Source organism: Lichenostomus cassidix, chromosome 1 (assembly GCF_008360975.1).
Source record: "Lichenostomus cassidix isolate B80296 chromosome 1, HeHo_3.0, whole genome shotgun sequence".
Classification (NCBI taxonomy): domain Eukaryota; kingdom Metazoa; phylum Chordata; class Aves; order Passeriformes; family Meliphagidae; genus Lichenostomus; species Lichenostomus cassidix.
In genome coordinates this window covers 49619416-49646244 of record NC_139479.1, presented here as the reverse complement: position 1 = coordinate 49646244, position 26829 = coordinate 49619416, and the positions used below count along the sequence as shown (strand labels likewise).

Here is a 26829-nt window from a genome sequence, read left to right as displayed (position 1 = left end):
GTTTCACTGGCGGAGCTGATCCAGGCTTCCTGGTTCCCTGCTCTTCACAGCCTCCCCTTGCTGTGGGAATGTGCTCTGATGCACTGAGAGAGCCTAGCTCCCCACAGAAGTGCACACAGAAAACTTGGTCTATATGAAACCTTCAGCTTTCAAACTACTGGCAGTGAGTCCACAGGTGGAAGAAGCAATTTGGCTTCCACGTATACCAAGCAGAAAGAATTTGAGATATCATCTATTATTCAGAGGATTAAAGCTAACATGTGTCTACCTCAAAACATCAGCCTGCCTCACAAATACAAACACATGGTTACGGTTTTCAGGGACATGTTATCTCACATCATGGTACATGCTGGTTTTGCTAAGCCACTGTCATCTACTAAATATAACTGTTTTCATAGGAAATAAAGAAAGTCCTTTAGGAATTTCCTCTGAAAAAGATAGCTCTTTGCGGCCATCCTGAAAGTTCCTGGAATTTTTTCATGTGTTCTAAAAATCACCCCTGTGAAGCCCTGCACAGTCATGCCTCCCCATCAGTGATGTCCAGAGAATGCGGAGCTTGTATGGCTCCTGCTCCAGCTCCCCCAGCCCTATAGCTTGAGGTGGTCCTTCCCAACCAGAGTTAACTCTCCACCCAAATAATTTCCACGTGACTTCACAAGCTACTTCTTGTAGAGAAAAGCTTAACTAAATTATCGCCTCATTCCAAACTAGTTCCTATACAAATAAGAAGTCCCATGAGCATAACACCGAAATTTATTGAAATGCTTACTTTCTTGCAACCCTTGATGGAGTGCATATTACTTTACAGCAGCTAACACAATTTTGTCCCTGCTCCTTACAAAGGACCAACCACAGTTTCTCCCCAAGAGGGAGTGCATCTCTGCACTTACACAGCCTACATTCTTCCAGGACTCTTTATTACCATTTTCCCTACAGCTGAGCTGTTCTGCACAGATTTTCTGCTCAGTATGAGGGGTTAGGGAGGGGGGTATTAATTATACAGCAAGATGGAGCAGGGCCAGGCAGCCCCTCTGGTGCACTGTCTCCTGCATGCACAGCCTCCTTCCTGCTGCTCTGCAGCTACAAGGATCACCTGTTGGTCTTGGCACTTGCCCAAGCTGGGGCCTAGCGGAAATGACAGAAGCAGCTAGAAATGAGAGCCAGCTCCTATTCCAGCAACCCAAATGAGGGAAATACTAAAACAGATGATGGCAACGTGATCTAGCTGCCACACGTGAGACCCAAGAGGGGGTGGGGTAGAGGGGATAGAGAAAAAATGGGTGAATGTTCGGAAAAAACCCTCGAAAAAAAAGAAAAACAAAACCAGAAAACCCTCAAACCCACAAAAATGAAGCTTTTCTCCTGCTGTTGTTCTCTTTTCATATTCAGCATAGCAAATACATTAGGAGAGTTTTTCTCCATCTGAACACCTGCCAATAGAGAAAACTAGCTACCTTGTTCCTGCTCCTTCTGGAGATGTGAGATGTTTCCATCTGCCACACGAGAGATGTCAGAGGGACATTCAGGTACACAGCAGAAAGAACCTGCCTTTTTCAGACCGGCTCCTCTCTGCACAGCGACACACAAGCTGTTCCAAGAGCTGTGTCAGGAATTCCCTTCTTCCACAACAGTGCTCAGCAAAACATTTCACTTGATGTTTGGGTGAGTTGCAGCGCTGTGCAGCAGAAAGATTAAACACTACTTGTCCCTCGTTTTGGTCTTCTGGGCAGAAAAAGCAGGTAAGTAATTCAATAGAAATGGTAACCATTACTAACTATTTAAAACAGAGGGATGCTGCCTTTTAAATGATAAAAATACAAGCTAATTGCGCACTGCATTTCTATGTGTAACTAGTTTTGTACAAGCCCTTGGAATCCATATTTACTCAAAGCAGTAACCATCTTAACATCCAAAATCTCTTATCAAATTTCTCTGAGCCCTTGAGCTGAGTAACACCACAAATATACTCTCTCCGACACCTTACCAAGCTTTAAAAGAACTTTTAACATTTTTTTTACCCAATAATTTTTAGAAACTGTAACAATAAAGGCAGGAAAAGCCTAATTCTTAAAAGGAAGTTTTTTTCCTCTCCAAAAGCAATGGAATGGGTCCCCAGAGCTTCCTTCTTCCTGAGAAAACACTCCATGAATAATCAATGTACAGTCCAATTCCTCAACAACCACCGAGCCTTCAAACACACCCAGCATTCGGCAGTCTCTGTGACTGGCCTTTAAACTGTAACACTCTTTGCCTTTCTCTCCCTAGTTTCCCAAGCATTCTTTATTCTGTTCTTTCTAGCAACTAGGTAGGTAAGCAGAAGCAAAATTCGAGCAGTGGGAGCAAGCGGGGGCTAATTTGCACCTTATGAATTATTCAGGCCCTCCTGATTCCTGCACCTGCACTGAGGCAGGAAGCTTGCGAGGAACAGTCATTACTCTTCTCTTGGGTTTGCACAAGCTTGGTTACTGCTCAGACACTTTGTTCTGTAACTAAGGGCTTCAGGTCTTGTATTAAGCAATAGAAATGGGAGAAAAAAAAAAATAACTGCACATTGTCAACACCCCCCCTCTCCTGCCTCAAACCCAGGATAATCATTCAACCCTGTTCTGAGACAAATGAATTGTAGGGTCTATCGGACTGATGCTGAATTTATCTTACGTATGCTAATCCAGATCAGAGCATTAGGAGAGAAAGAGTGAATGAGTGTTCGAGCTGGTCTTGTCAGACATTTACTCAGCTGCATTAAACTGCACGTTTAAACTTCTCCCTAGCTCAGTAGGGAGTATTTCACACGCATGAAGTGTTTCACATGCTAACCTGATCATTAAGGCATCCTTCTCCACAGATATACCACAAATAAATTCTCTGCCTGGCATTCTGGCTGACATAAGGGATGCTAACAGTTTAATACTATTGGAAAAGTCTATACTGTGCTTGCAACAGGGTGGATTTAACAGACAAACAGGTCTTTTTCACCTCCATCTACTATTATCTTGGTAAACAGAAAATGACACCTAACTGCAATTCCAGATACAACCCATGAATCTAGACAGCCATTAGGAACATTTACAGAGAGCAGACACAAGCCAATTAGCACTATGAACATTTTAAGATAATATGTTTTTGAGCTAATATGCTAAGACAAACAGATCTAAAAGTATTATGCAAATTCAAAGCAGCAAACACCATCTTTACTGTATCTCATGACCACAGCTGCACTGAATATCTTTAGGTCTTGTCCTTTATTAACATTGCTGTTACCAACAAGTTCTCCAGTTAAAAGATTGTCTCATTAATCCCAAGCAGCTAAGCATCATGCTTTGATTGATTCAGTAAAACAGATCTGTGGTAACTGATAATGAAACCCCTTTAATCCCCTCTTCCAAAAAAACCGAGTCAAACACAAGTGCTAAGCATTCAGAAAAGTACAGTCAATCCTTATCAAATCTTTGCTTTTCTTCTTACTATGCCTAAAGAAGTTAATGCATTTTCCTATCGATGCAGGATGTGTGATTGGTCCTGTGCTTCTCTTATCACATTCCTATCCAATAATAGGTACTCTGGCTTTTTTTAAAGGTATTTTAATCGAGCATGTAAACACGTTTTATTCTTTGATGCTCTTTCATTCAGCATCATTAATCCCCAGCATGAAATCAATAGACTTAAAACATTTAATCACGTCAAAACGCAACATACAAATCCACAAATGACTTCAGTTCATCACACACACTGAATAGCTTGCAAATTGGAAACTATGCCTTCTTTTTGCCTTGGGAATCAGCAATCCCTAAGCTGGTCTTCCATTGAAGCAAACAGATCCTTTCTCCAAGAATCTGCCACCAGGCAAAAAAAAAAAAAAAGTTGATTAACAAAACACAGGATTTTCGGTTTGCTCTGTCATCTTTTTTCATCCCTTGCAGTCTCACTGGTCTTACGAGAAACACTTGTTTTACTGCAATCTCTTGACAGTATGCATGTTTAAAAAAAGTTTAAAAACAATTGCAGTAACTGGGTTACATAATGTACTGAAGGTGCAAGAGAAGGGAAAAACATCCTTGTGTTTATTTTCCCTTTTTAACAGCATGCATTGTTTCTCTGCTTGTAAAGAATGCATAAGTGACAACAATCATAGGCGCTTTAAAAAAAAAAAAAAAAGAGAAAAGAGATTTAGCTCAATATATGATTTTCAAAGCCCCTAGGACACAGAATGTTAAAATAATCTCTTTGATTGGGCAAGAGTAGTGGATGAAACACAAAAATTAAGAACAATCAGACCCATCCTTTGACAGGCAAAAGGGCAGAAACAGGTAAGCAGGGAAAAGGAATACTCTAGGTAATGGAATAACATCTTTAATCCTACTGCAGTAAAAAGCACTGAAAACTTGCTAATTTGAAAGAACAAGATGCAGTTTGGAATGTGGTGAAGTGTGAAAACAGGCATGCTGAAACCCTGATTTGGGAGTCAGACACCCAAAAGCCTGCATAGGTCCATGACCCCATCCCCATCCACATGATGGGGATCCATCCATGTTCATCCCATGAACAGTCCTACCCAGCCTCCCCCTAAACCCATGAGGTCCTTCACTGTTAAGCTCAAGCTTCTTTGGTTAGCAACCACTAGGCACATTCTCATACATACTCATTCTGGCAGCTGCCCACTTTCTGCCTACAGGCAGAGAGAGCCATGTCCTGAACTTTGCCTGTGTCTTGCGAGGAAGCCCCAAGAGACAGGCAGAGTTCTGATGGTGGTGGCACTGGCAAGGTTCTGTATTGCAGTCAGGTAATTCACCCAGAAAAGGAGCACCACCCCAGGAATTATCAGGCTATAAGGACCCAGGGTCCTCTGTGTAAGTGCCCATGGAAGTGAGGCTACTCTGTCATCAGGCATGCAAGAAACACAAGGCTAAAAGGTTGGGCCAAAAAGGGGGTTCTTAGATCCATACTAGAAATCTGGACACTCAGCTTTTTGAGTGGAACAGTGAAAGGTCCATTTCAGTATCCACAGCTATTTCTGGACTGATGTTGCTACAGGGAATGGAGCCTACAGTTCCAGTCCTGTCCATGCTCAAGCAAGGACAGAGATTCTTCTTACCCACTTGGGGCAACACACTACAGCACCCACTCTCCTTCCCCATCCCATGACTTCCATGTTCCTGTCTGTACAACTGCCCATATTCGGCAAGAAGGGAGATGAGACACTCCACTGCTCCCCACATATCTCACCTGATTAGGCCTGCACCAAGGATCCCAATGAGATCAGCTCATGCTGAGAACCTATACCTCAGCTCTCCCACTCTGTTGACAAGCTAGTTAATGAAGCTCATCTGCAAAAGGGGCAAAATTGCTGTTTCTGCTGCCAGCTTATTTGACAAAAGAATCATCACTGCTCCAGTATAATCCAGAAAGGGTGACATAGACTACCTGTGAGGGAAAATGAAGCTTTTCTTTCCTACTGGTTCCCTATACAGTCCATAGTGATGGACCTGATGTAACTGGGCTGAATTCCCATAGAAGCACTTAACATTCCCTAGGCCACCAGTGAAGTATACACCTAAACTAGATGGATAAGGGCTCTTTTTTGGTTGTTCCTGAGACATGCAATTCCCTCTATTGACTATAATGAGTAATTCAAATGCTTTTCCTCAGAGGTCAGATCAACCTGCAAAGCTTAACCTTAACATACCGGTACAAGTTTCTGTTCACAGTGAGGCACAAGTGCTACTTGCTCAAGCATTAGAAAAGTTTTATGAGAGTGTAACAGAGATATCAGTGCCTCAGTTGCAGCATAACATAGTCCCACCCTAGCTGAGAGAGGGAATTAAAATTTCATAGTAGGTATGACTAATCTGAACTTTATTGTAAGTATGCAGAGTGTTAGTGACGTCCTGATTTTGCAGTTTTTCCCACTGAAAGTAATGTTTATGCACTGAGCTGCATGACAGAAAATATGTAGATTAGGGAATTGCTTCAAATGCTTCGGCTATCCTAGATGCATTAATTTTTCATTACCCCATTTATGAAAAAAAAAACCCCACAACAAACTAACAGAAAAAGGCCAATAAAAAACCTGAGGTAAAACTAAAATGTGAAATGAGGACATTCCAAATCAGGCAAAGAGAAGATCAAGCATTTTCTGCTGTCAGTGCTCTTAATTATGACCAGTAACTTCCCATTTATTATCATCATCATCACCATTATTCTTTATCTCGTTCTTTAAAAATGATGCAGATTACCTCTGCAAATGTTTTGGTTTTTTTTTTCTTCTTGTTTTACAGATGTTAGATTCACTTTTGGCTGAAAGCAACCAAAGTTTGGACATAAGAAATATATCTTTTAAAGCTGTGCTCTGCAGTTAACAATTTGGTCCTGGAGATGAATTGCAAGTACAGACTTGGGCCTTAACATTCTTACTAACTAATGGGAATTCTAACAAGTAAAACAGTGTATTCTGCACTGCAATGTTTATTTTCTTTTTGAACTTGTGACAAGTGAAAACAACTGCTTTGAATTAGTCTTACAAATGACAGGAATAAAACAGAACACTGAAAATGTTCATCTTTGAATAGTGGAGAGTCAAAGCGAACTAAGGTGAAAAGGCATCCAGCAGAATAATTCAGATCAGGAAAGTCATCCAACTCCAAAGCAGCTTGACTTGAACACAGCCCCAGAGGCAGTGCCCCAGCTGCCAGCTAGAGAGTAGCCAAGAAGCTAGCAGAGGTGCAAGCCAAGAAGCCAGCCATGAACCCACACGCCAGTGCAGGAAAGCTGCATTCTAGAATTTGGCATCTGGGTCCTCCAGCTGCCAAACATCTCCCATCTGGCTGAGCCTGTGGATGAGGTGTTAAAAGGAAGATCAGGGGGAGATTATACCAGAGCAGACGCAGTACTGTTTCAAGACATCAAAGATGAAGAGGCACAATATGCTCGCCAACATGTGAAACTCACACACATTATCACTTTGTCCCCAGTGAAATGGTGGATCAGAGGAGGTTGGATGGACAAAATGCTCAGCATTTTACAGGAAATGAACAGTTAGGTGTGCATGAACTGAAGCAACAGTCCCAGCCTCTGGCCATCCACAGAGGTCAGCAGATGCAGATTTGCATGGAATTGGTTTTGAGTGAAACTTTTAGTAGACCTCATGAACGCAGTAAGAAAAAATAGGGAAAAAAATTGTTTCTTCAAGACTTTGTGATCAGCTCTGTTCCTCTGTCATCACCAATAAACTGAAGTATCAAAGAATGTCTCTGCACTTTCATAACTGGAATACTGTAATTTTGAGTGTAATTTTATGGAAGGATAATTTTCTTGCAATTTAGTGGAAAAATATAAGTTTGGTAATATGAAGTTGAAAAATACCCAAACCTGGGTAGGGATGAAATTTAATGCACATCAAATATATCCACTCATATAGCCACATTCAATTATGGCAGAATTCACTTCTGACAAGCAGTTACTGCTCCTAAACTCCAACAGTGCCATAGCCCAAGAAGCAGGACCACCTGTGAGAAAAACTTCCAGCAGTGTCAGCAGTTTTAAGTGTAAGAATTCATACTTTCAAATAATACACTGACTTTAATGTTAATCTCATTGATCTCATTTCTACTTTACAGTCTACAGGCAGGTCCACATGGCCCAAATGAGGTTTGACAGATGTGACTTCTTGATCAATTTGGTCCCTTATTTTAAAAAGACATAAAAACCCTACAGCTCTCTTCCAAATTTCTGTTTTTAATAGAACCTATTTGCCTTGGTAAATATTACATTTCAGTCTCATCTCACTCCAGCCAGAGCACACTAACTTTCAGCAGTTTGGAATTACTTTATGAGACGACTTATGCCATCATCTACATCTAATCATGCATATTTTTCAGGGGACCTCATTAGTAGAATCTCATATTCATTACTATGGTATGTGTAAACTCTCCACATAAATTCACAAGTGATTTTTTAAGCAAAACATTGACAACTTTAAAAAAGAGTAAAAAATTACCAACATAAGCTTCCTTCTTGAAAATGCTTCCTGCAGAATAGAAGTCAATACACAGAATATTATAGCTAATTTTGGCTGAAGAAGCCTGTATTAAAAATTGTATCTGAAATATGCATATATTTTAGAAACATCATTTTGAGCAACTAGTAGGCTCTTCAGCACAATTTCTGAGGTTGCACTGATAATTCAATCAGATCAGAGAAAATTCTAAGGATTTTAAAAAATAAATGCATCGATTCAATTTCATAGCCAAGGAAACCTTAAAAGCTTTGTATTAGCTTTAACAGAGAAATTGCTCCTGCTGCTACTTTGAAAATGTTTGAGTAATGAGATCCTGCAAATTTTTAATATAAATATACCAGTTGTAGTGTAATTAACTGCAAATTGGAGATAGGAGTAGACTTGAGGAATGACTTCTGTATTTGACTACTCATTATCAATTTGAAAGTGTAATTGCTCTTAAACATGACTTCTTCCTAATTTTATTATGAGGCTTAGCTGTACTTGTAAATGAGAAGAATTTGATTTATTCTGCAACTTATTTGCTTATATTAAATGTGTGAAATTGTTTTTCCTTCTGTACTCCACAGACAGAGGGCACACAGGTGCTAAGAGTCGATAAAGCAGTGAGTTGATGGGTTTACACTTGTCCCATGATAAACACAACTCCAAAGGAATCTTCTAAAAGGCCCACAAAACAAACAAAAGAAGGGAGGAGGACAGGCAAGCAAGCAAGCACACTGAGAATGGACATTTCACTGTACACTATTTTAAAACCCACTAAAGCAACAGCAATGAATCCCACAAAAACAGGAACCCTACCAGCTCTGGTACATCCTTCTGTCACATGACATAATTTCTACCTGGGCAAGTGGGGTGAACCTGAGGATCCCCATGGCATCACAATACTTGCTGAAGTCTCCCAGTCCCCCTGCACTGAATTGGCACATAAAGCCTGCACCCGAAAGCAGGGCATCTACTGGGCACATGACACAGAACGGTTTTAAAATTTTGCCCTCCTTGAAATAAAAGCAAGATATTTGCAAAGAACTCTTCCTACATTTTACAGCTCTGCTTCATGGTAACTGGCAATGTTCCATTGTAACATGAGCTACATTGATCCACATTAACTCAGTTACTCAATTTCAGTAAACTTACTTTGAACATTTTAAACTACATTATTAAACACCAGATAAGATATTATCTTTTTTTATTCTCATATTTTAAACATCGGGATTTGTTAAAAAAAAAAACAAAAAACCCACCAAACTGCAGCTTTCCCACCACCCTCTCAGCCCCAAAACAAAAAAAAACTAGCAAAACTCAACTTCAGAGCTTGCCTATCCCCACATATCCCCCAGTCATGACATAAAGAGGGAAAGAAACCTGAAAAGCACTACTACTAGACTTTATCAATAAAATAGAACATTATATAATACACAATAAAATGCTTCATACCTGGAGTTGAAAAAACGAAAAGGGTTAACAGCTGACCTGGCACAGCCCCACATGCTCTCTCTGGAAATTGAACACAGACAATTAGGAATTTTAAGTTACCCCAAATAATCGAAGGGGACTTAGACAAGCTTGAGGGACACTTACTGCAAAGTAAGGCACATAGCCTCAGTGTGGAAGGCACTTTAGGATTTTCCCATTCACTCAAAACTCTTCTTTTAAACTGAATTTGCTCTGTAGATGTCTCAGCTAATGGTAAGTAGGAGGATCAGGGTAAGAGGAGAGATCAGGAGCTCTGCAATTAATTTTCATGGGAGCAAAGTCAAAGCTTAAGGGCCCACATGTCACTCAGTTGTAATTCTGATGATGGATAATATTTTCTTATTAAAAATAATCAGTGACAAAGAGGTAAACTCTAATGAGAATCTACAGCAGGCAGACATTGCATGAAGAGGAAATAGTGGCTGGAGTGAATGTCTGCTTCCAGAATTCTGCTGCCTAAGTACTATTATTCCCAACATAACACTGAAAAACTTAACATTTTTACTTAGAACTGGGACTCCAGGGACAGCAGACAATCTTCTAAAATATTATTTTGAATAATGAACAACACAAATATACGGTGCCAGAGCTGTATAAAGTCCTAGGCTGGTTAAGATTTAGACTGCGTGAAATGTTCCTTTTCACTGACAAATTCTGATCTACTGCATGGGCTCAAACAAGAAGCATCATACAAATGGTTTTTGGAAAAAGTTCTACCAAGTTAGGGAAAAAAAAAGAAAAACCTGTAAAGAGCCAAGAACATGAATAATCCCCTTTAGTCCTTCTCTCTGTGGCTGAGACCTCAGATGTACTGTGAAAGCAGTCTGAGGCCAATGCCCAAGAAATTATAAAAAAGTTAGAATAACAATATGAATCATAAAAAAGTTCTAGCCCACTAGTAGTTGAATGCATTTGCACTGAAAATGTTTTGGATCTTTTATAATGCTCAGTTAAACTGGCCAGGTTGGCACAGTAATTGTTGAAAGTGAAAAGGAAATTTTCAAAACAACTTTGCTTGATTTATATAATTGCATTTTCCATTGGCCCTTGGAAACCTACAAATAATCTATTTTCTCTCAAAATTTTGCACTGCATGCTTTGAACCTGCCCCATTTCCTTGCTTCAAGTGTACAGTAACTACTGGCTTTCTTTCCTGTTTTTGCCATTTGTTAGATGCTAAATTTCCAATAATGACAGAAATATGCTATGCAGATGACAAAATTATGTAAAGATTTTTTTGAAGTCTAAGTTATTAGCTCTATCACTGCCTGACACTGTTTTCTTTTTCCCACACTCTTTTCCCACTTTCCATGTAGAGTCTTTTCCTTCTCAGAAATACATATCAGGTACTTGTCCCTCAATATCAAATAGGTACAGATTTTATTTTACAGCTGTGTCAGTACCTAATCAAAGAGACTGGGACAAAATCTCCCCTACCCCATCAGCCCTCAACTGAAAGCAATATGCACTGGAAAAATGGTTACTGGAAACCATTAACACCGACACTTCTCTTCCATGTCAATTAATTTGCAGTCATCTCTGTGACTTACTGGAAAATTAGTTATTCCTACGACTGATATAAACAGCAATACATCACCCAGAAATTTGTATATTCCTTTTCATAAAGTTCCCTTTTTAACAACTAAGCAATAGGGCAGATCAAAATACAGTTGCTGAGGTTAAGTATTTGCATTCTGAACTTTTGACAGTGGGAAATTTAGCAGGCAACTAAAACTCTGTTCAGAATCTACAGCATGCAGGCACTGAAGCAAAAGACATGCAGGCATCACCCAACCAACCTCAGTGACACCTAAAACTTACCATGTCCCCTTCTGTTTGGCGTGAAAGCCAAGGGGCTATGGCCTCCCATGCAGCCTCTTCTCCAACCCAGAAACCATGGAGAGAAACACCTGACCCTTGCATCTGGAGCTTGAAGCTTATCTGTGCTATGAAAACAGCTAAAACACACCTCAGACCGTGTAATCAGCATAAAAGGGATCTGTAGCGGTCACTTCCCAATCCAAAATACAAGTGTAGAAAAAAGAGCAAAAGGACCGCTTCCTGGATACAAATGCTCTTCTGCATACAAATGTAGGTCTCTGGCTTCGTGAGTCAGTGCTCTAACCACGAGGCTTTTATGCCATAGGTGGATGGCTGCACCACTGCTGCTGCTGGTGTCACATTTTTAAACAGAGGGATGGCTGGTAGGAAGAGGACAGCATGCTCTGGGTTTTACAAGAGCTAGAAATTGGTAAGCTCAGAACTTCATCTCTTCATTTCCGCAATGGGAAGTTGGGAATGTGAGCTGTTCTTTTTTTTCCAACTATTTTAATGAACTTCTACAGTTGAGAAGCCCAAGCTCCAAGGAGAACAAAAACCACTCATAGCCAACTAAGTGGCTCCACCCAACATGTAAGTAGAGATGGCTCTAGGCAGCTGGCTGCTCTCCTTTAACTCTTTGTCGATTCTATTGTGGGGGTGTTGATGCCTTGTGCAGGAGCTCTGAAACACTGCTTAGCTAATCACCTATTTCAGAACATCACAACACATCCACAGACCGCCCCCAACACAGAAAATCTGCATCTTGTCTCAAGTGCCTGTGCTGCTGTGGTTCACCTCGGTAGCTGCAGTACTTCATGTTGCAAGCATTTGGGGATAGAGCAAGCTCTGTGTCACGCACTGTACCGACAAGGATGTATCTGTTACAGAATTGCATGTACTTGTAGTTCCTCTCAAGCAAGAGGAAAACCACATTTTATTATTCTGGCTATGCTTTAGGAATGGCTAAGGATCTCAGAAATGATGTGGTGATATAGACAGAAAGCAGTTCTGAAGTAGAAAAATTGGGTGCAAAGGAAATCAACCTGTTCAGCTTGGTGAAAAATTTTCAGCAATTTATTATACAACATCACCCTGTCATTGTGGTTTTGATACATTTATGACTGAGATTTTGGACATTATTCCAGTTCCTCCTGTGAACTTATTTATAAATGGTTTGACTCTTTGGCCCTGACAAGCAACTGATTACAGAAACAGCAGTGGTCATCAGTTCTTAAGAGAAACACGATGGCAACTTATATGTCTATCTGACAACATTGCATGTCCCTGATTTATCATGTATCATCCCAGCACTATGCTAAATACTGTACTTTGCATGCAAATAATTGAGGGACGTATTTTGACAAGACTGGGACTGCTGACTTTTAATGCGTACATAAAGCAAGTGTTTCTTCTACTGCCTGATGTCAGCTTCTGGTCAGTCCCAGGTTAATTTGTTTTTCAGGCTCTGTTTGCAGTGCTGGGCTTTTCAGCCAGCAGCAGATACTGCACACAGGCCTTAGGGTGAGCACTTTCTAGGGCAGTCTCTGGCCTCAGTGCCTGCCAGCCTGCTCCTTGCCCCAAGCCAGCATCACAGGCTACACAAGAGAGCTCTGCCTGGTGCTGCCCCCTCTCATGCACCCTGGTCTCTTCCTTATTTTCTGCCTGCCTCAGCATTCATATTTCCTTGCACCACTGTATCCTGTGGCAACTCAGTATATCTCAGAAGGATAAATAAAGACAAATATGACCCAGGACCTCATTCTTGACGCATCTTTGGTCACAGCTCTAATGACGGAGGTGCAGAGCTTGACCCTGAAACCTGTGACTGTCATTACTCCAAGATTAGATGCTATAATGTCAGCCATTGTGCTGCTTTATTCCTTGTTTCAGCCTTCAATTCCTTTCATTTTGATTAGAGCAATTTCATATGTGTGGTGGCTGTAAGCTCAAAGTATCCTCTCTGTGATGTGTTCAAAATAGTAACACTCATGCTCTAAGTCACTTACATGTGGACAGTGACACCTCCTTGGCACACAGGCTCAGCACAAAAAAACTCTTTCATATACATCATCCAAGAACTTCCATTCACTCCTCTTTTATCTCCAGCCTAGAAAGAACTTGCTGTGAGAAATGAGGTTGTGGTGAAATCACTACTACACAAAGAGGATTGAACTAACATATGGGAAAACCTATTGCAATCTTTTCCCATTATACAGGAGAAAGGAAAATGGCAGGAAAAAAAGTCGGTTTGTTTTTTTGGGTTTTTTTATTCCTGTATTTACATGCTCATTCAATTATGCATTGCCAAACAGTGTTCTCCTCTTAACAGTTCCCCCCTTTACATGCAGTTTACATACCTGTGACCTACGTAACTTTTGTATTTTTGCATTCATTGACCTAAACACTCAGGACAATATTTCCATAAATCAGTGTAAGCACTGCTATAAAGATTTAATTGTGCTTCATGTATGTCTGTCACAAAATCACAGGAACTGCCTTATGGAAAGGGAAAGATAAAAACTTATCTAATCTAGATAATGAAACAAGAAGTAATTTTGGCTCAAGTGACAGCAAAGGACAATGCTCTTTCTTTTTCTTATCAGTTAGTCAAGGTAGCAGTTCACTGAGGTAATTTTATTGTGGCCATTTCTGGCAGTGTTCTTTTATCCCACCCACACCTATCAGTATTTGCTATAGCTCTAAATTTCTTAAGGCAAACAGCTCTGTCCCTGCTTTCTGTACTGATTTAGAAAGAAAAAAACACAAAAAGCTGAATAACTAATCACTGGGGAAAGAGATGCCACACAGGTGTACAGACTGCTAACTGGGTAGCAGTAATTCATAATGTTATTTATAATTCATTCTTCGGTGTCATGCTCTTCAAGCAATTATAGAATGACTGCCTCACTATGTGTAAAACGCATTTCACATATCTAACAACTAATGACTCAAGCTTCACTCTGGAGCAACACATTTTAGTGGATTAAGCATGGGAGTAAGAGGCAGATGTACCTGATCCCAACTCATTCTCTGCTTTGTTGCATGGCCTTGAGCAAGTCACTAACCTGTGGATAATTATAATATTTGAACACACAGGGGGCCTGTACAATTTAATTAGTTAATGTTTGCAAAGCACTCCAAAGATAAAAAATGCTATATGAATAATAATCATATGCTGTTGTTTCATGGCATTTTATTCCAATGCACATTGGCGTAAACATGTTTAGAAATGTAAAATTCCAGTAATGGCTACGTTTGACAACTACCTTGAAATGATTGGCACTTCTTAGACTAAAATTTAAATTAATTAACAAATTTAACTTACATTTAAGAAGACATTTATAAGTGAATTCAATACAGACACTAAACTGAAGCTGGGAAATAAGATCTTTGAAAGTTTCTGTGGGATGGATAAATGAAGTGAAAGAGACATACAGAAGGTATCACTGAATCAATAGATGTTACAAATAACTCTTTCACTGCACCATATTGGTGCCCCTAAGAGTTGAGTTATTTTTCCTTTTCTTAGCATCCAGACTTCTGTTACAGTTTCATGACTAATCATTAGACCAAACAAAGTTAATGGCAAAATTCCTCTGGACATTAAAAGAACCAGGATTCCTTAGTTCTTCCAGCTTATTATGCACTTAATTTGAACATGTCTCTTAAAAAGAAAATATTACTTCTATCAATGGTGTGGTAAAATACGTATTGAAGAGCAATGTCCTGTTGCAGTGCATGCCTGCAAGTTCTAGAAGAGACATCCTAATGGCCACATGTCCTTGCTCTAGAATCACCTACTCAACAGCCATGGAAACTTACTCTTAAAGAGGAGACAGGAAAACATGATTTTGTGTAGACCAAGCTAAATGCACTCTTATTTTCAAATTAGCTTTCCTCAGGGAACAATTTGACAATACTCCTATTGCCTGATACACTTTCATTTAAGCAATACAGTCTTTGGAAAGCAGGCAGTAAGGGTAATATCTCTGTAGAACCTATTTTTGATTTACAGTTACTTTTACCTAGTCCTTGTTCCTAATGATCACTGGCTGATGGGAAATCTGTTATCCTGGCAAAAGGCCTGGTACATATAGCAGAAAATCTTCACGCCAAAAATCCTAGTGCATGCACAGGATGGCATGCTTTGATTTGAATGCCCAGCTGTCAAGTTATTGAACTTTTGTCAAATGTCACATATTGAAAGAATAAAGAAAACCTTTTAGAATAATACAGGTTTATTGGATTATTGAAACCCAAAGTCCATACTTAGTGCCTAAAAAGCAATTCCCAAAGGTATATAGGTCTTTCAAGCTCTTGATGTAGAAGTTCTTAAGATAGCTTTAGGCCTATTTTTATAAACAAACAGATGTTTCTGAGAATTCAGATTCTGCTGGAAAGAACTTTATAAAATGCCATATAAACACACTGCAGAAGAAGCCAGTACTTCTTCAGAGAGCTGTCAGAACTGCATGTACGTAGTGCATGTAGGTAGGAGAAATCACACCTGTAGTAGCTGCAGCAGGCCAAAGTTCAGATGTACTAGTTCAGCTTCTTCTCAAGTCACAGACTTCCAGCATGGCCTTAGAAAAATAACACTGAGGGGTTTCCTCATACTTAACTTCAGCAATGTTAAGTTTTATCACTCTCTCTAAACCACTTGTCCAGGTTTCTTTACAGCTGTGAGAGACAGATTCCTTTGAAAGGTAGAGGACCATAACTGATCATCATAACTGATAAGATGATTGCACCTAGAAGTATCTGTCTACTAAAGAAATCCAAAATACTTGAGCCTAGCTTTTAGACAGCTTGCATTGTGAAGGATGAAACTTGCTGCAAGGTGATGTCCAAACTGGGCAGTGCAGCACTGCCCAGAGGTTGGCTAAGGTAGCTGAGACACAGCACACTCTACCAGCTCAGCAGTGCCTTTGGTACAGCCAACTACCAATCCAGCAACATTCGTCTGAGCAACTGCAGAAAGCTCTTCTGTTCTGCCACAGGATACTTACTTGAGACTGCTGACCAAAAAAGAGAAAAAAAAAAACCCAACAAAACAAACAACAAAAAACCCCAACAAAACTATAACAGAAACATCCCTGAAATAATGACACAGTGGGGGCATCAACCATAATACAGATGCCTGGCAGGGCTCTGTGTCACCGCTGTCTTTCACTTACATATCTGCATAAATGCCTCTCAATGTTTAACAAGTCAGTTCAAGTTGCAGAACGACACTGGGGGAGGCCAAGGAGAAGCCTCACTGTGTTACAGCCTGTGGGGAGGTCAGAGGCCCACAGACAGTTCCTTCTGAGTGTGTGGTCGAATCTCCCTCCAACTGCAGCAACTACACACACAACCTTCTGCTCTAAAATCTTGCTGCAATGGAAGAATGCATCCCAGACTAGGGCATTCCCCATGAGACAAGTAAAATTGAAATTGATATATTCCTACAATTTTACTTTAAACCAATTAGCATTCTCCAGTGAAAAAAAGTCCTTTATTGAGGAATTTTGGACCAGCATTAGCCAATTCTAGATCTGTAAAATCACCATCCAATTGTGGGCCAATTTTAAATGTGAGCATTTGCTCATGGCAGGCAGATGTACCAGAGAAGAAGGAAGCAGAGCTCCCAAAAGCACTGCTGAAATGTTTATGTTTCTTGGAAACTCAGGACAAAGTATTTTGTCTGCAAGTGGAAGAATAAAATGAGGTCAAAGTTCCCTGTGATGAATAGCACAATAGTAGTAATGATTGCAACCGAATCAGGAAAACAAACTATACCACTGTAAAAAATTAATGGCTGATGGAAACAAAGACACAAACTTCAAAAGAAGTAAAAATAAACCACGGAAGTTGATTTACATTGAAGAAGAGGAGAGAGAAAAAAAGAGATCTAGGAAAAAAAGTCAGACTTGAAATGCATGTAGTAATTTAAGAGAGTACATTGGTATGGTGGCTATGCTGTCTGTTTGCTGTGGAATTTCTTTATCGCTAGTGCAGTAGCCGAGACTAACTCCTACTGTATTGCAGTAATAGATGCCAGAGAATTTAAAAATAAAGTGAGATGATCACATTAGCATCAATGTATCAATCACATTAAGTAGCCAAAGAGAACAGGGGTAAGATCCCTAATCTCATTTTCATACAAGCACTCCCGGGCACCCAGCTCAGTGCAAAGACGAGTTCATGTTAAAGGTCACAGCAATCACATACAAATGACAAATCCCATCTCTCTGAATTAACTGCATCTACAACCACAAGTAGACAGGATTTCCTCTCTGAAATTTCTGTCTCTCCCTTACTCCAGAAAAACAATACACTGAAGCATCATCAGTTTATATGCAGTTCCTCTTTTCCTTGACATTTGAAAGAAAAAATGGTTCCATCAAAGGGGTTTCCTCCACCTACAACACCTAAGGAGAAAAAAAGTCTAGAGAGAAAGAGGAATTTCTGCATCTTTGAATTTTTAGCAATATATTGGTCAAAAGCTCATGCTAAAAATTACCCTCTGCCTCTCCTGCTTCTGCCCTCAGCCTCTGCAAGTAGAAGATCTTAAGTTATGCATATTCAGGGAGGGAAAGCTGCATGCTGTAAAATAATGTATTTTACCACACAAGTGTGCAAGAAATAAAGATATGAATGCTCTGTTCAGGGTTTGCATTACTATGTACCATGGAGATGGCTCCTCAGGCCTGCTGCATTAGTTCTGCCTAGGATGGAAAGGCTGCCAGGCTAAGGAAGCAGCATGCTGCCTCTGTGAGGGACCCTAAAAAAGTTTCACTGTTTTTCTGCGGGTTGACTAATGCCTTCTCCTCCCTGGGCTTCATAAAGATTTCTGGAGTGTATCTGAGATTTGGCCCTGCATATATGATGTTATTCTTGCTGCGTAATAAGCATCAGTCGTGTCAAGCTTATAGAGGCAAATCTGCTCTTTGTTAGATCTTACATGTCAAAATGAGTTTGTAAAACACACCACAAAAAGGATGAAATGCTGCTTACAATGCAAAGCCCACTGAAATCTACATAATGCTGCAATATTTATTATCAGCCAGTGCATATTATCTGAGATGAATAAATTATTCTTAGTCCATATTTTGTAAGGCATAGCAACTACCATAAAGCAGCACTGCCATAGGAAGAAATTTCACCAAAGTACCCTACTTGAAATAATGACTCTATTTATCTATAATTTTACATTATTGATTGGGTTTGTTGAACTGAAGGAGGACTATGAAGTCATTCCAAAAGAACTACCGAGAGAGAAGCCTGGAATCTCAGCCAACATAAAGCTTGCAGCAAGAAGGCAATTTCCCTGAGAAAAAATAGTCATACTTGGTCACTTTACAAATATGCAAGCAAATTACATTCTGTTTGTGTAAATAAGAACTAATGCCAAACATGTGGCTGTTTGCATTTCATTGTCACAATTTTTATTCCTAAGAATTTTGTTCGTGTAAGACCACAGTGGACCTGAAACAAAGCAGCAACACAGGTGGATGGCATCCAGTTTAAAAGGACATGAAAAGCAAAGCTTTCAAACAGGCATTCCAAACGGTCCTGTGACCCAGCTATGTAAGCATCATTTCCAAAACAACAAGCTTAAAAATGGCTGTTTAAAAATAACAACTTCTCCCCCAAAACTGACTAGCTGATTTCCTTGTGGTTAAAACCCGGCAGACTGAGATGCAAGGGAAGATGCAGGAGCATTCACGATGCTGTCACTCCCAGCTTTTGGCACAGAGCTCCAGTCAGGCGCTGTGGATTGCTGTAGCCTCACCTCACACCAGGGATCTGCAGTGCTGACGTGTGTCCCAGGCAGCTGTCTGCACCGCCTGTGGGCAATGGAGAGGAACGGGAGCTCACAGGGTCCCTCTCTCCCTGTCCCTAAATCACACAGCTAGAATAGGGCAGAAGGATTGCTGCCTGAACGTGCCAAGTGCTACCCAGCCCATATGCAGGGGGGTGAGGTAACTGCCTTGGATGCAGATACCCACACAGGCAAGATGAATCCTCAGCCCCACACTCAGCACACAGGGAAAGGCAGGAGGCACGCACAGGCGAGGCAATGCCTCACAGCCCCACGCACTGTGTGAGGGGCTGTACAGCATCACCCCAAAGCAAATGCCCACCACATGATGCTGAAATCCCCAGAGTCTGAAATACGTTACTGCTCTCAGAGAATAGGTGGCAGTAGGCAAATATATATATACACAGTAGTATATATGGCAGTATATATATTTATATATATATTTGTGTACACACACACACACACACACATACACACACACACACACACACACATATATATATATAGTTATAATCCTTATGCAGAACAATTTAAAACATGCCTGAAAAAGAGCCAGGAAAAGGTCAGTTGTTGTCTTGCACCTACTACCAGCATCTACAAACTAGGCCTGGTATTGTGTTTAACAAAGACAAGACTACAACAGCCATCAGTACTGAAGGAAAGAATGCTGCCATAGCTTTGGAAGTGCCATGGTGTACTTCCCAGCTAGTCTATGCAAGAAGCTATTTCTTCTTGTTAGCTGTGCAACTGTTCATCAGAAAGAGCTTACAAGCTCAGTTAGAAAAGAACACACTCTGTGGGACAGTCATCCAGACTGGAGGGCCAGCCTGCCTCCCTCAGGCACTAAGCTTTGACCTACACTTTAGTGACTACTGAAGCACTCTTTCTATGCATGTCCCTGTGCTGCCCTGTTATTCAGCAGAACAGTAGGTGCCTTTCCATGTCCTCAGAGGAAATTCCTGTGTGCTAAGTTTAGATGCTGAAATTGAGCACACAGGATCTCCCTTTGGAAGGCTTCGGAAGGAACTTTCCTCTCTGCAACAAGGGTATGTAGAATGAGAGCTTCTTTTTCAGTGGACTGACTCCTTTACTAAACATCTAATATCAAGGTACCTATTAGATGCCTAAAATCAAAACAGAGCCTCCTGTAGGACAATATTGCAGATCAGAAAGAAATAGATTGAGTGAAGTCGGCATGAAATGCCAACACTCCTTTCCAGCTCAGCAGCTGTATATGTGGTGTCTGTAACTGAGAATGAAGTAAAGATGACAAATTGCAGATCATAGTCAAATTAGATTTTCCTAATGGGGCTTTTGAAATAAACTAACAGATTACTGTTTAAATAAAACCTGTAACAAGAATGAGTTGATGTTAGGTTATTAAATTTCTTAATTTAATTCTTAAGCTCCAGAGCCAGCCAAGTAACGTTCAACATATTTACCCTCACAAACTGTGGAATGCATGGTACAAAAGCTAAAAAAGCTTTCCATGGTTTGACCAATTCTCTAAGTGTTCAAGCAATATCCATCACAGTGAACAGGATCTGCCTGCCAGTCATATATTAGAATTATTTGCTTGTGCTCCATACTTTTTCAGCCATTAGACAGAACCATTTAGTGCATTATCATGACGCTTTGTTTTATTTTTCTGGCTTATTATGTGTGCTATAAATTGAGAAAAAAATACTTAGTACTTCAGGGGCTGTTGTTGTAACTAGAAAATTAAAAATACATGTGGGACCTGTCTATCAAGCACTAGCCTCACTGGTGAAGAAACCTTCCCCTCCTTTATCACTGTTAGAAAGGAACCTGCAAATCATAGAACCAGCACCTTGCCTTGCCCATAAAGACCTCTCTCTCTGTTTAAGGAGAATTATCGGTTTGAGGTTCACAGTTACTGTGCTTGGCTAGAAGATGAGTTAGTACATGTCTGGTGAAAAAAAGCAAACAAACAAAAAAAACCAGTCCTTTCCAAAACATGGCTTAGAAATGTCAGCTCTTTCAGCTGTTGATGCTCAGGAAAACAAAGCAAAATGTTTTTACATACCATATTAAGACATTTTAAATGCATCTATAATAATTTGTGCAATAGCAATGTCTAATGCCCTTTATTGCACCCATTCTTATTTAATAATGTCCAGAATGCCCAAATTTTGAACCTCTCACATAAAGTAACATGTTTTGTGGGTCTGGCACAGGCTTCAGTGCCTGGAGGCTCTAGTTCTATTTCCAGCTCTGCTTCAGACCTACAGGGTGACCTTTACGCATAACCTCATTTTCCTCACCTATAAAATGGGGATATTAATACTTATTTACCTCACAGTTGGTTCCCTTCCAGCTGCTACAGTGGCTGAACAAGCTCATGCATCTACAGAATTGCTAATGTTCATGATAAACTGTTTCTTTTTTTCAAACAAGCAGTGCAGGCACTAAATTAAGAAATTATTTGTCCATCCAGTTAGCAAAAGTACACAGAAAAATAACAGCAATGGAAAAACTGTTCAAAGCCCCCCAGTAATTTCCCTCCAATGACACTGCCCTTCAGGAGAAATGTTGCTAGTTCCTATCTGACAGCAGCTAGAATCAACTTCCTGATGCTGCTTTCAGTCAAGAAAAAAATATATGTTTTTTGAGTGGTAATCTAACCTGGTCTCCTTTTGGAGAGGATACAAAACAACTGCAAGCTTTTCAAGTAAATAAAGGTGAAGAAACAGTTTCAGTTTTAAGCTCAACCTAATAACAAGGGCAGAGAGAAAGAAAGGAAATGAGAGAAGAGATACAGTCATCTCTTCCTAAAGGGAACAAAGCTCCACGGAAGAGGTGCCGGCAGGTATTCAGCCCGCAGGCAGGAGGACAGCCCGGCGGCACTGGTGCCTCTCACAGCCTGGGAACACAGCCTGGGAACACAGCCTGGGAACACCTCCCCAACACTCCTCTTGCTCTGGGAATGTGATACTTACTCTTGTACTGCTCTGGCTATGGAGAGCGCTGTGGATCCAGTTTCATTAACGCTATCTAAGGTCACATTTGGCAGGTCGTCATCATCACTGTCACTTTTAATTTGTCTGGGAGATAGGCCTCGGGGGTCCATTTGTGCTGGAAAGAGACATATAATGGATTAATATGAGCGTGCTGAAATTAATCTTGTCCCAGAACATCATCAGGGCGCACAACACATCCGCCTGCTCAGGCTGGATAGCACTGCTTGTGCTGAGCTTCCCAAATCAGCTGGTAGGTGCGCAGAGTCACACAGTGGTCCCACAGCTGGATGTGAGCACTTCCGGGGGCATGCAGGTGAGTGAATTCACATAGGCTGCATCAGCACACTAAGTGGTACTGAAATACAACTGCACATACAGTATCAAACAAAAACCCAATTTACGCTCAAGTAACTTATTCTGCCTGACTTCAGAAAGCGAAGGGAAAGGGTTACATCTGCTTTGTACAACATACAACACTCAAGGGTACATCTGACAGCAAAATTTCAGGAACAATCCCTGATTCTGAGTGTTCATTTTGAGATACCAGGATGGAACCCAGGTCACTCCCCTCAACTAAAATTAAGGCATCCAAAACCCCAGTCATTCTGATTTCTGACATAATTCAACACTGCTGTCAGCCTCTGAAGGATCCTTCACTCCACATTACACGTGTAACCTCACACAGGCAACCAATGTTCAGGTGACCAACGGCAGGGTGGCTGACAAATGTTTTTGAAAAGTCACATAGTCTCTCACAGGTCTTACAAACTTCTGAAAATCAGGAATTGCAGGATTGTTTTACCAGTCCATGGCTTACAGTATCCATAGTGCATGGCAATGGAGTAAGTGCCCAAGAGCTGGCAGTGACAGCTGCAGGGACTTCTACAAGGAGCAGCCAAGGGCTGTCCTGTGCTGGACACAGATGGTTCTGTTAACTCCAGCTGACCCACTGCAGGGCATGGCTGAGCCCTGCAGATATGGGGGTGTCTCAGGGAAAACAGGTCTAAGAACAGGTGAAACAACTGGCCAAGAGAGGACTGAGGGAAAAAAGTGTGAGAAATGCTCTACACTGAGGGTGGCAGAGCACAGGAATAGGCTGGCTGCACAGGGAGATTCTGGAGCCTCCCTCTCTGGAGACATTCAAACCCCTCCTGGATGTGTTCCTGTGTAACCTGCTGTAAGTGACCCTGCCTTGTCAGAGGGTTTGGACTGGATATTCTCCAGAAGTCCCTTCCAACAGTAACAATTCCGTGATTCTGTGACACAGCTCTGCAGACACCAACATGAGAGGAGAGGGAACAGAGAAGGTTCTTCAAAATGGGGCAGTTCCTGGAGGAAACTGTCCTGATGGCAACTATCTACAGAGAACCCACAATGGAGCAAGGAAACAGTGTGAGGAGGAAGAGCAGCAGAGAGGAACCATTATGGACTAACCACAGCCCCCAGTCCCCCTTCCCTGTCCCCCTGGGACGAGGGAGGGAGAAGAGCTGGGAATCAAGGAGTAAAGTTGAGCCCTGGAAAAGGGGGGTGGGGATTGTGGTTCTCACTATCCTAATCTACTTCTAGTTAGCAACAAATTACTTTTCCCCACGGCAACTCCTATTTGCCTGTAAAGGTAATTGGTAAGTGATGTCCCTATCTTTATCTTGGCCCTTGAGCTCTTGCACCTTTATCTTCCCCCCTGTTCTGTGGAGGAGAGGGAGTGTGAGAGCAGCTGGGTGTGCACCCGGCAGACAGCCAAGATCTACTCACCAGAGTTAGGTTTTCTGCCAAAAAGAGACAGGAAAGGAGAGGAGAACAGAAAGGCAGGTGACCTGCCTTCCCTCTGATGCCTGATGGGTTTTTTTGTATTTTTTATTTTACTTTTATACTCTCTTTATAGATATCCTTTATATATAACCTTTTACCCTTCCCCGTTCCTGTACTCTTACTCCCTGTATCTTAACCCTACATTCTATCACCCTAGTACCCCTTGCCCTGCTCAGAATCCCTTGGGAAGACGAAACAAACCCTCAATCTCAAAAGCATGATGCACAACCTTGAACAGGACCCCCATCACTGAGACATGATTTTTGTAAACTAAGTAGCAATCTTTTTTTTTGGAGGGGGGGGCATTTTAATAAGGGGGCAGTTACTTCATTTGTTAGACTTCTTATTGGAGACTTTTAGATAGCTATTCTAATCTAGGTTGTCCATAAATTGTATACGGGGGACATCGTCAGGGCTTTTGGAGCTTTGAGCTTTTGGCTTTTTGGCTTTTGGGGCTTTTGAGCTGGCCTTTGGGCTTGCTTGTTCGTCGGTGCGCATCTGAGATCCTATTAAACCAAGGTAAAACCCCTATCCCATACTGTGTGTCTGCGTCTAAAAATTTTTTCTAGCAATTTAAGGCATCACCTCTTATGCTGGTTGCTGCCCTCCCAAGGGAAGAAAGCACAATCTAGCAGCATAGTGGAAGGGAACCAAGAGATGGGCATGGGGGGAAACATGGGGCACAAGTGTGACTTGGGATAATGCTGAGAGAAACTGGGGGTTGCTTGTGCCAGGGCACAGACCCACAGACAAACTTCAGAGGTGATGTAGAGAAAGAGACATGTCTCCTTACTCATGAAATACCACACAGGATTAGTAAGTGCTGAGAGATACCAGAAGCAGCTGGAGAAGAGAGCAGAACTGGAGAGATGCCTGACCCTGCAAAGGAGGCATAGAAGGGGAAAGGCAGGCAGAGATTTGGGTAGAAATGTGTTTATTTTGTCTGCTCAGGTGAAATGGGGGAATTCATAGTTATTTATTTGAAGAGCTAACTGTTGCAGTTTGTTAGCATGTGCGCTCCTGGATTGCAGTGTCAGAGACTGGACACTTTCTTCAGGGTCTCGCAATATGATTTTTGAGAAAGGTGTTCATTCCTACTCAACTCTGCCTAACCACAGATCTGGAAAACAGGTATCACAGGCTCCCTTTAGAGATCATGAATAGTTCAATGGGCACACAGCTAGGGAGCAGTTCCAGAAGTCATAGTTAAATCTGTCATTATGGCATCTTTCTTATGGTACAGTATTCACTGACTCTAGAAAAGGGACTGAGTTACAATGAAAAATGGGAGGGCTGTAGATACTTCAGGAGCTGTGCTGCTGTAACAGTAGCACTGATGAATAGCTGGGCTTTTGAAAAGAAAGCACTCCACAAATGAGTGATGAATCCAGGGAAAGTTGGTCTTAAATTTTAATTTATGTCTTAGCTACAAACCACCTCTGAGTAAAGGAACAGTGACTATAAACCAACCTTCACCTGTGGTTTTTATGTTACAGAATTTCATAAAGAAAATACTGTTAAAATATGTTCAGTAAGCTGATTGAACAATCCCTTCTGGACCCACAGTGCATTTACAGTTGCACAGTACTACTTCTATTAGCTTTCTACAAGCACAGGTTAGATACTTCAGTAATGCTGGCTATATTTGGACTGCTTATTATTTCTTCATGTATGGTAAACACCTTTTGCTTATTAAAGCAAAGGCTGTTGACAATGAACAATGACCTACATGAGACAAACACAACAACTTAGAAATTGTTCAAAACATGTAATTGTTTTAGGCAGAATGAACACCATCCTGACTATGCTTCTTAAAATCGCGACTTACACATGATGATATTCAATGCGTAACCCCAACCTGAGCACTAGGGATAATCTAGTATTTTATTTAAAAGCAACTGAACCATCTAGTCAGTTAATTATGCCCAGAAAACTATTCGGAAAGAAGTACTACTTCTGCCTTGTTCCCTAATATTCCTTTTTTAAAAGCATGAGGTTATTACTATATATTCCATTAATTCTTCAGTTTTTTCATAGAATAATAGAAAGGCTTAGGGTTGTAGGGACCTTAAAGATCATCCCAGCCCTCATGACATGGGCAGGGACACCTGCCACTAGACCAGGTTGCTCAGAGTGCTATCCAACCTGGCCTTGGAACACTTCCAGGGATGGGGCAACCACAACTTCTCTGGGCAGCCTGTTCCAGTGCCTTACTACCCTCTGAGAAAAGCTTTTTTTTCCCTTAAAGTGAATCTCATTACAAAAAGTTATGCTTGTATCTGCCCAATATTTAAATGCACTACAGGTGATGCATTTGTTAGAGCTAATTATTTATCGTCCACAAAATTAAAAAATTCTAACATAAAGCTAGCTATGTTAGTTGGGGTTTAATCTGACCAGCACTACAGCAGAGGTTTTAAGTAGCTGGTTTAGAAACTAAACCTAACTTGACATGATGAAAGTTGTTACATAACAGACTGTAATACAGTTCTTACACACAAATTCTGATCATTTAAGCGTGGATACAGTATATGAAGACTCTTACGTACTTTTCTTCTTTACAAGACATGTTGTTTCATTATCATTGCAGATTGCTGGCTCTTAAGATATTATTGAGACTCCTATGAAATTTGGTATTGATTTTAGATTACTACAGGAATGTGCTAGGATGAAAGCTCTCAATTACCACCTTCTCCTTGTTTCTGCTCAGTGAGCTAAGTCCTACTCTGTACCCTCCGAGCACAGACACAAAGTTGGCAATAGGGTTGTACTTTTGCACCAGGGATAATTTATGCCACTGGGTACAGTCTGCCCCATCAGACACCAGTGTTTGTGCTTATCATGAGGTGCTGCCACATGTGAGCATGGGGAGGACAAAACGCGAGGACGGAAATGTATCAGTGGGTAAATTCAAAGGCAGA

At 41.0% G+C, this 26829-nt stretch overlaps 1 protein-coding gene across 7 annotated transcripts in view; it reads right to left on the bottom strand.

The window, feature by feature from the left end:
* KLF12 (KLF transcription factor 12) overlaps positions 1 to 26829 on the bottom strand; it is a 235561-nt gene that overhangs the window by 54125 nt on the left and 154607 nt on the right. For all 7 annotated transcript variants that reach the window (XM_085058374.1, XM_085058408.1, XM_085058416.1 and 4 more), the window contains 2 exons: positions 22079 to 22214; positions 9452 to 9511 (listed from right to left, as the gene is read on the bottom strand). In XM_085058374.1, coding sequence (XP_084914500.1) covers positions 9452 to 9511; positions 22079 to 22214 — 196 coding nt within the window. The remainder of the gene's footprint in view (positions 1 to 9451; positions 9512 to 22078; positions 22215 to 26829) is intronic.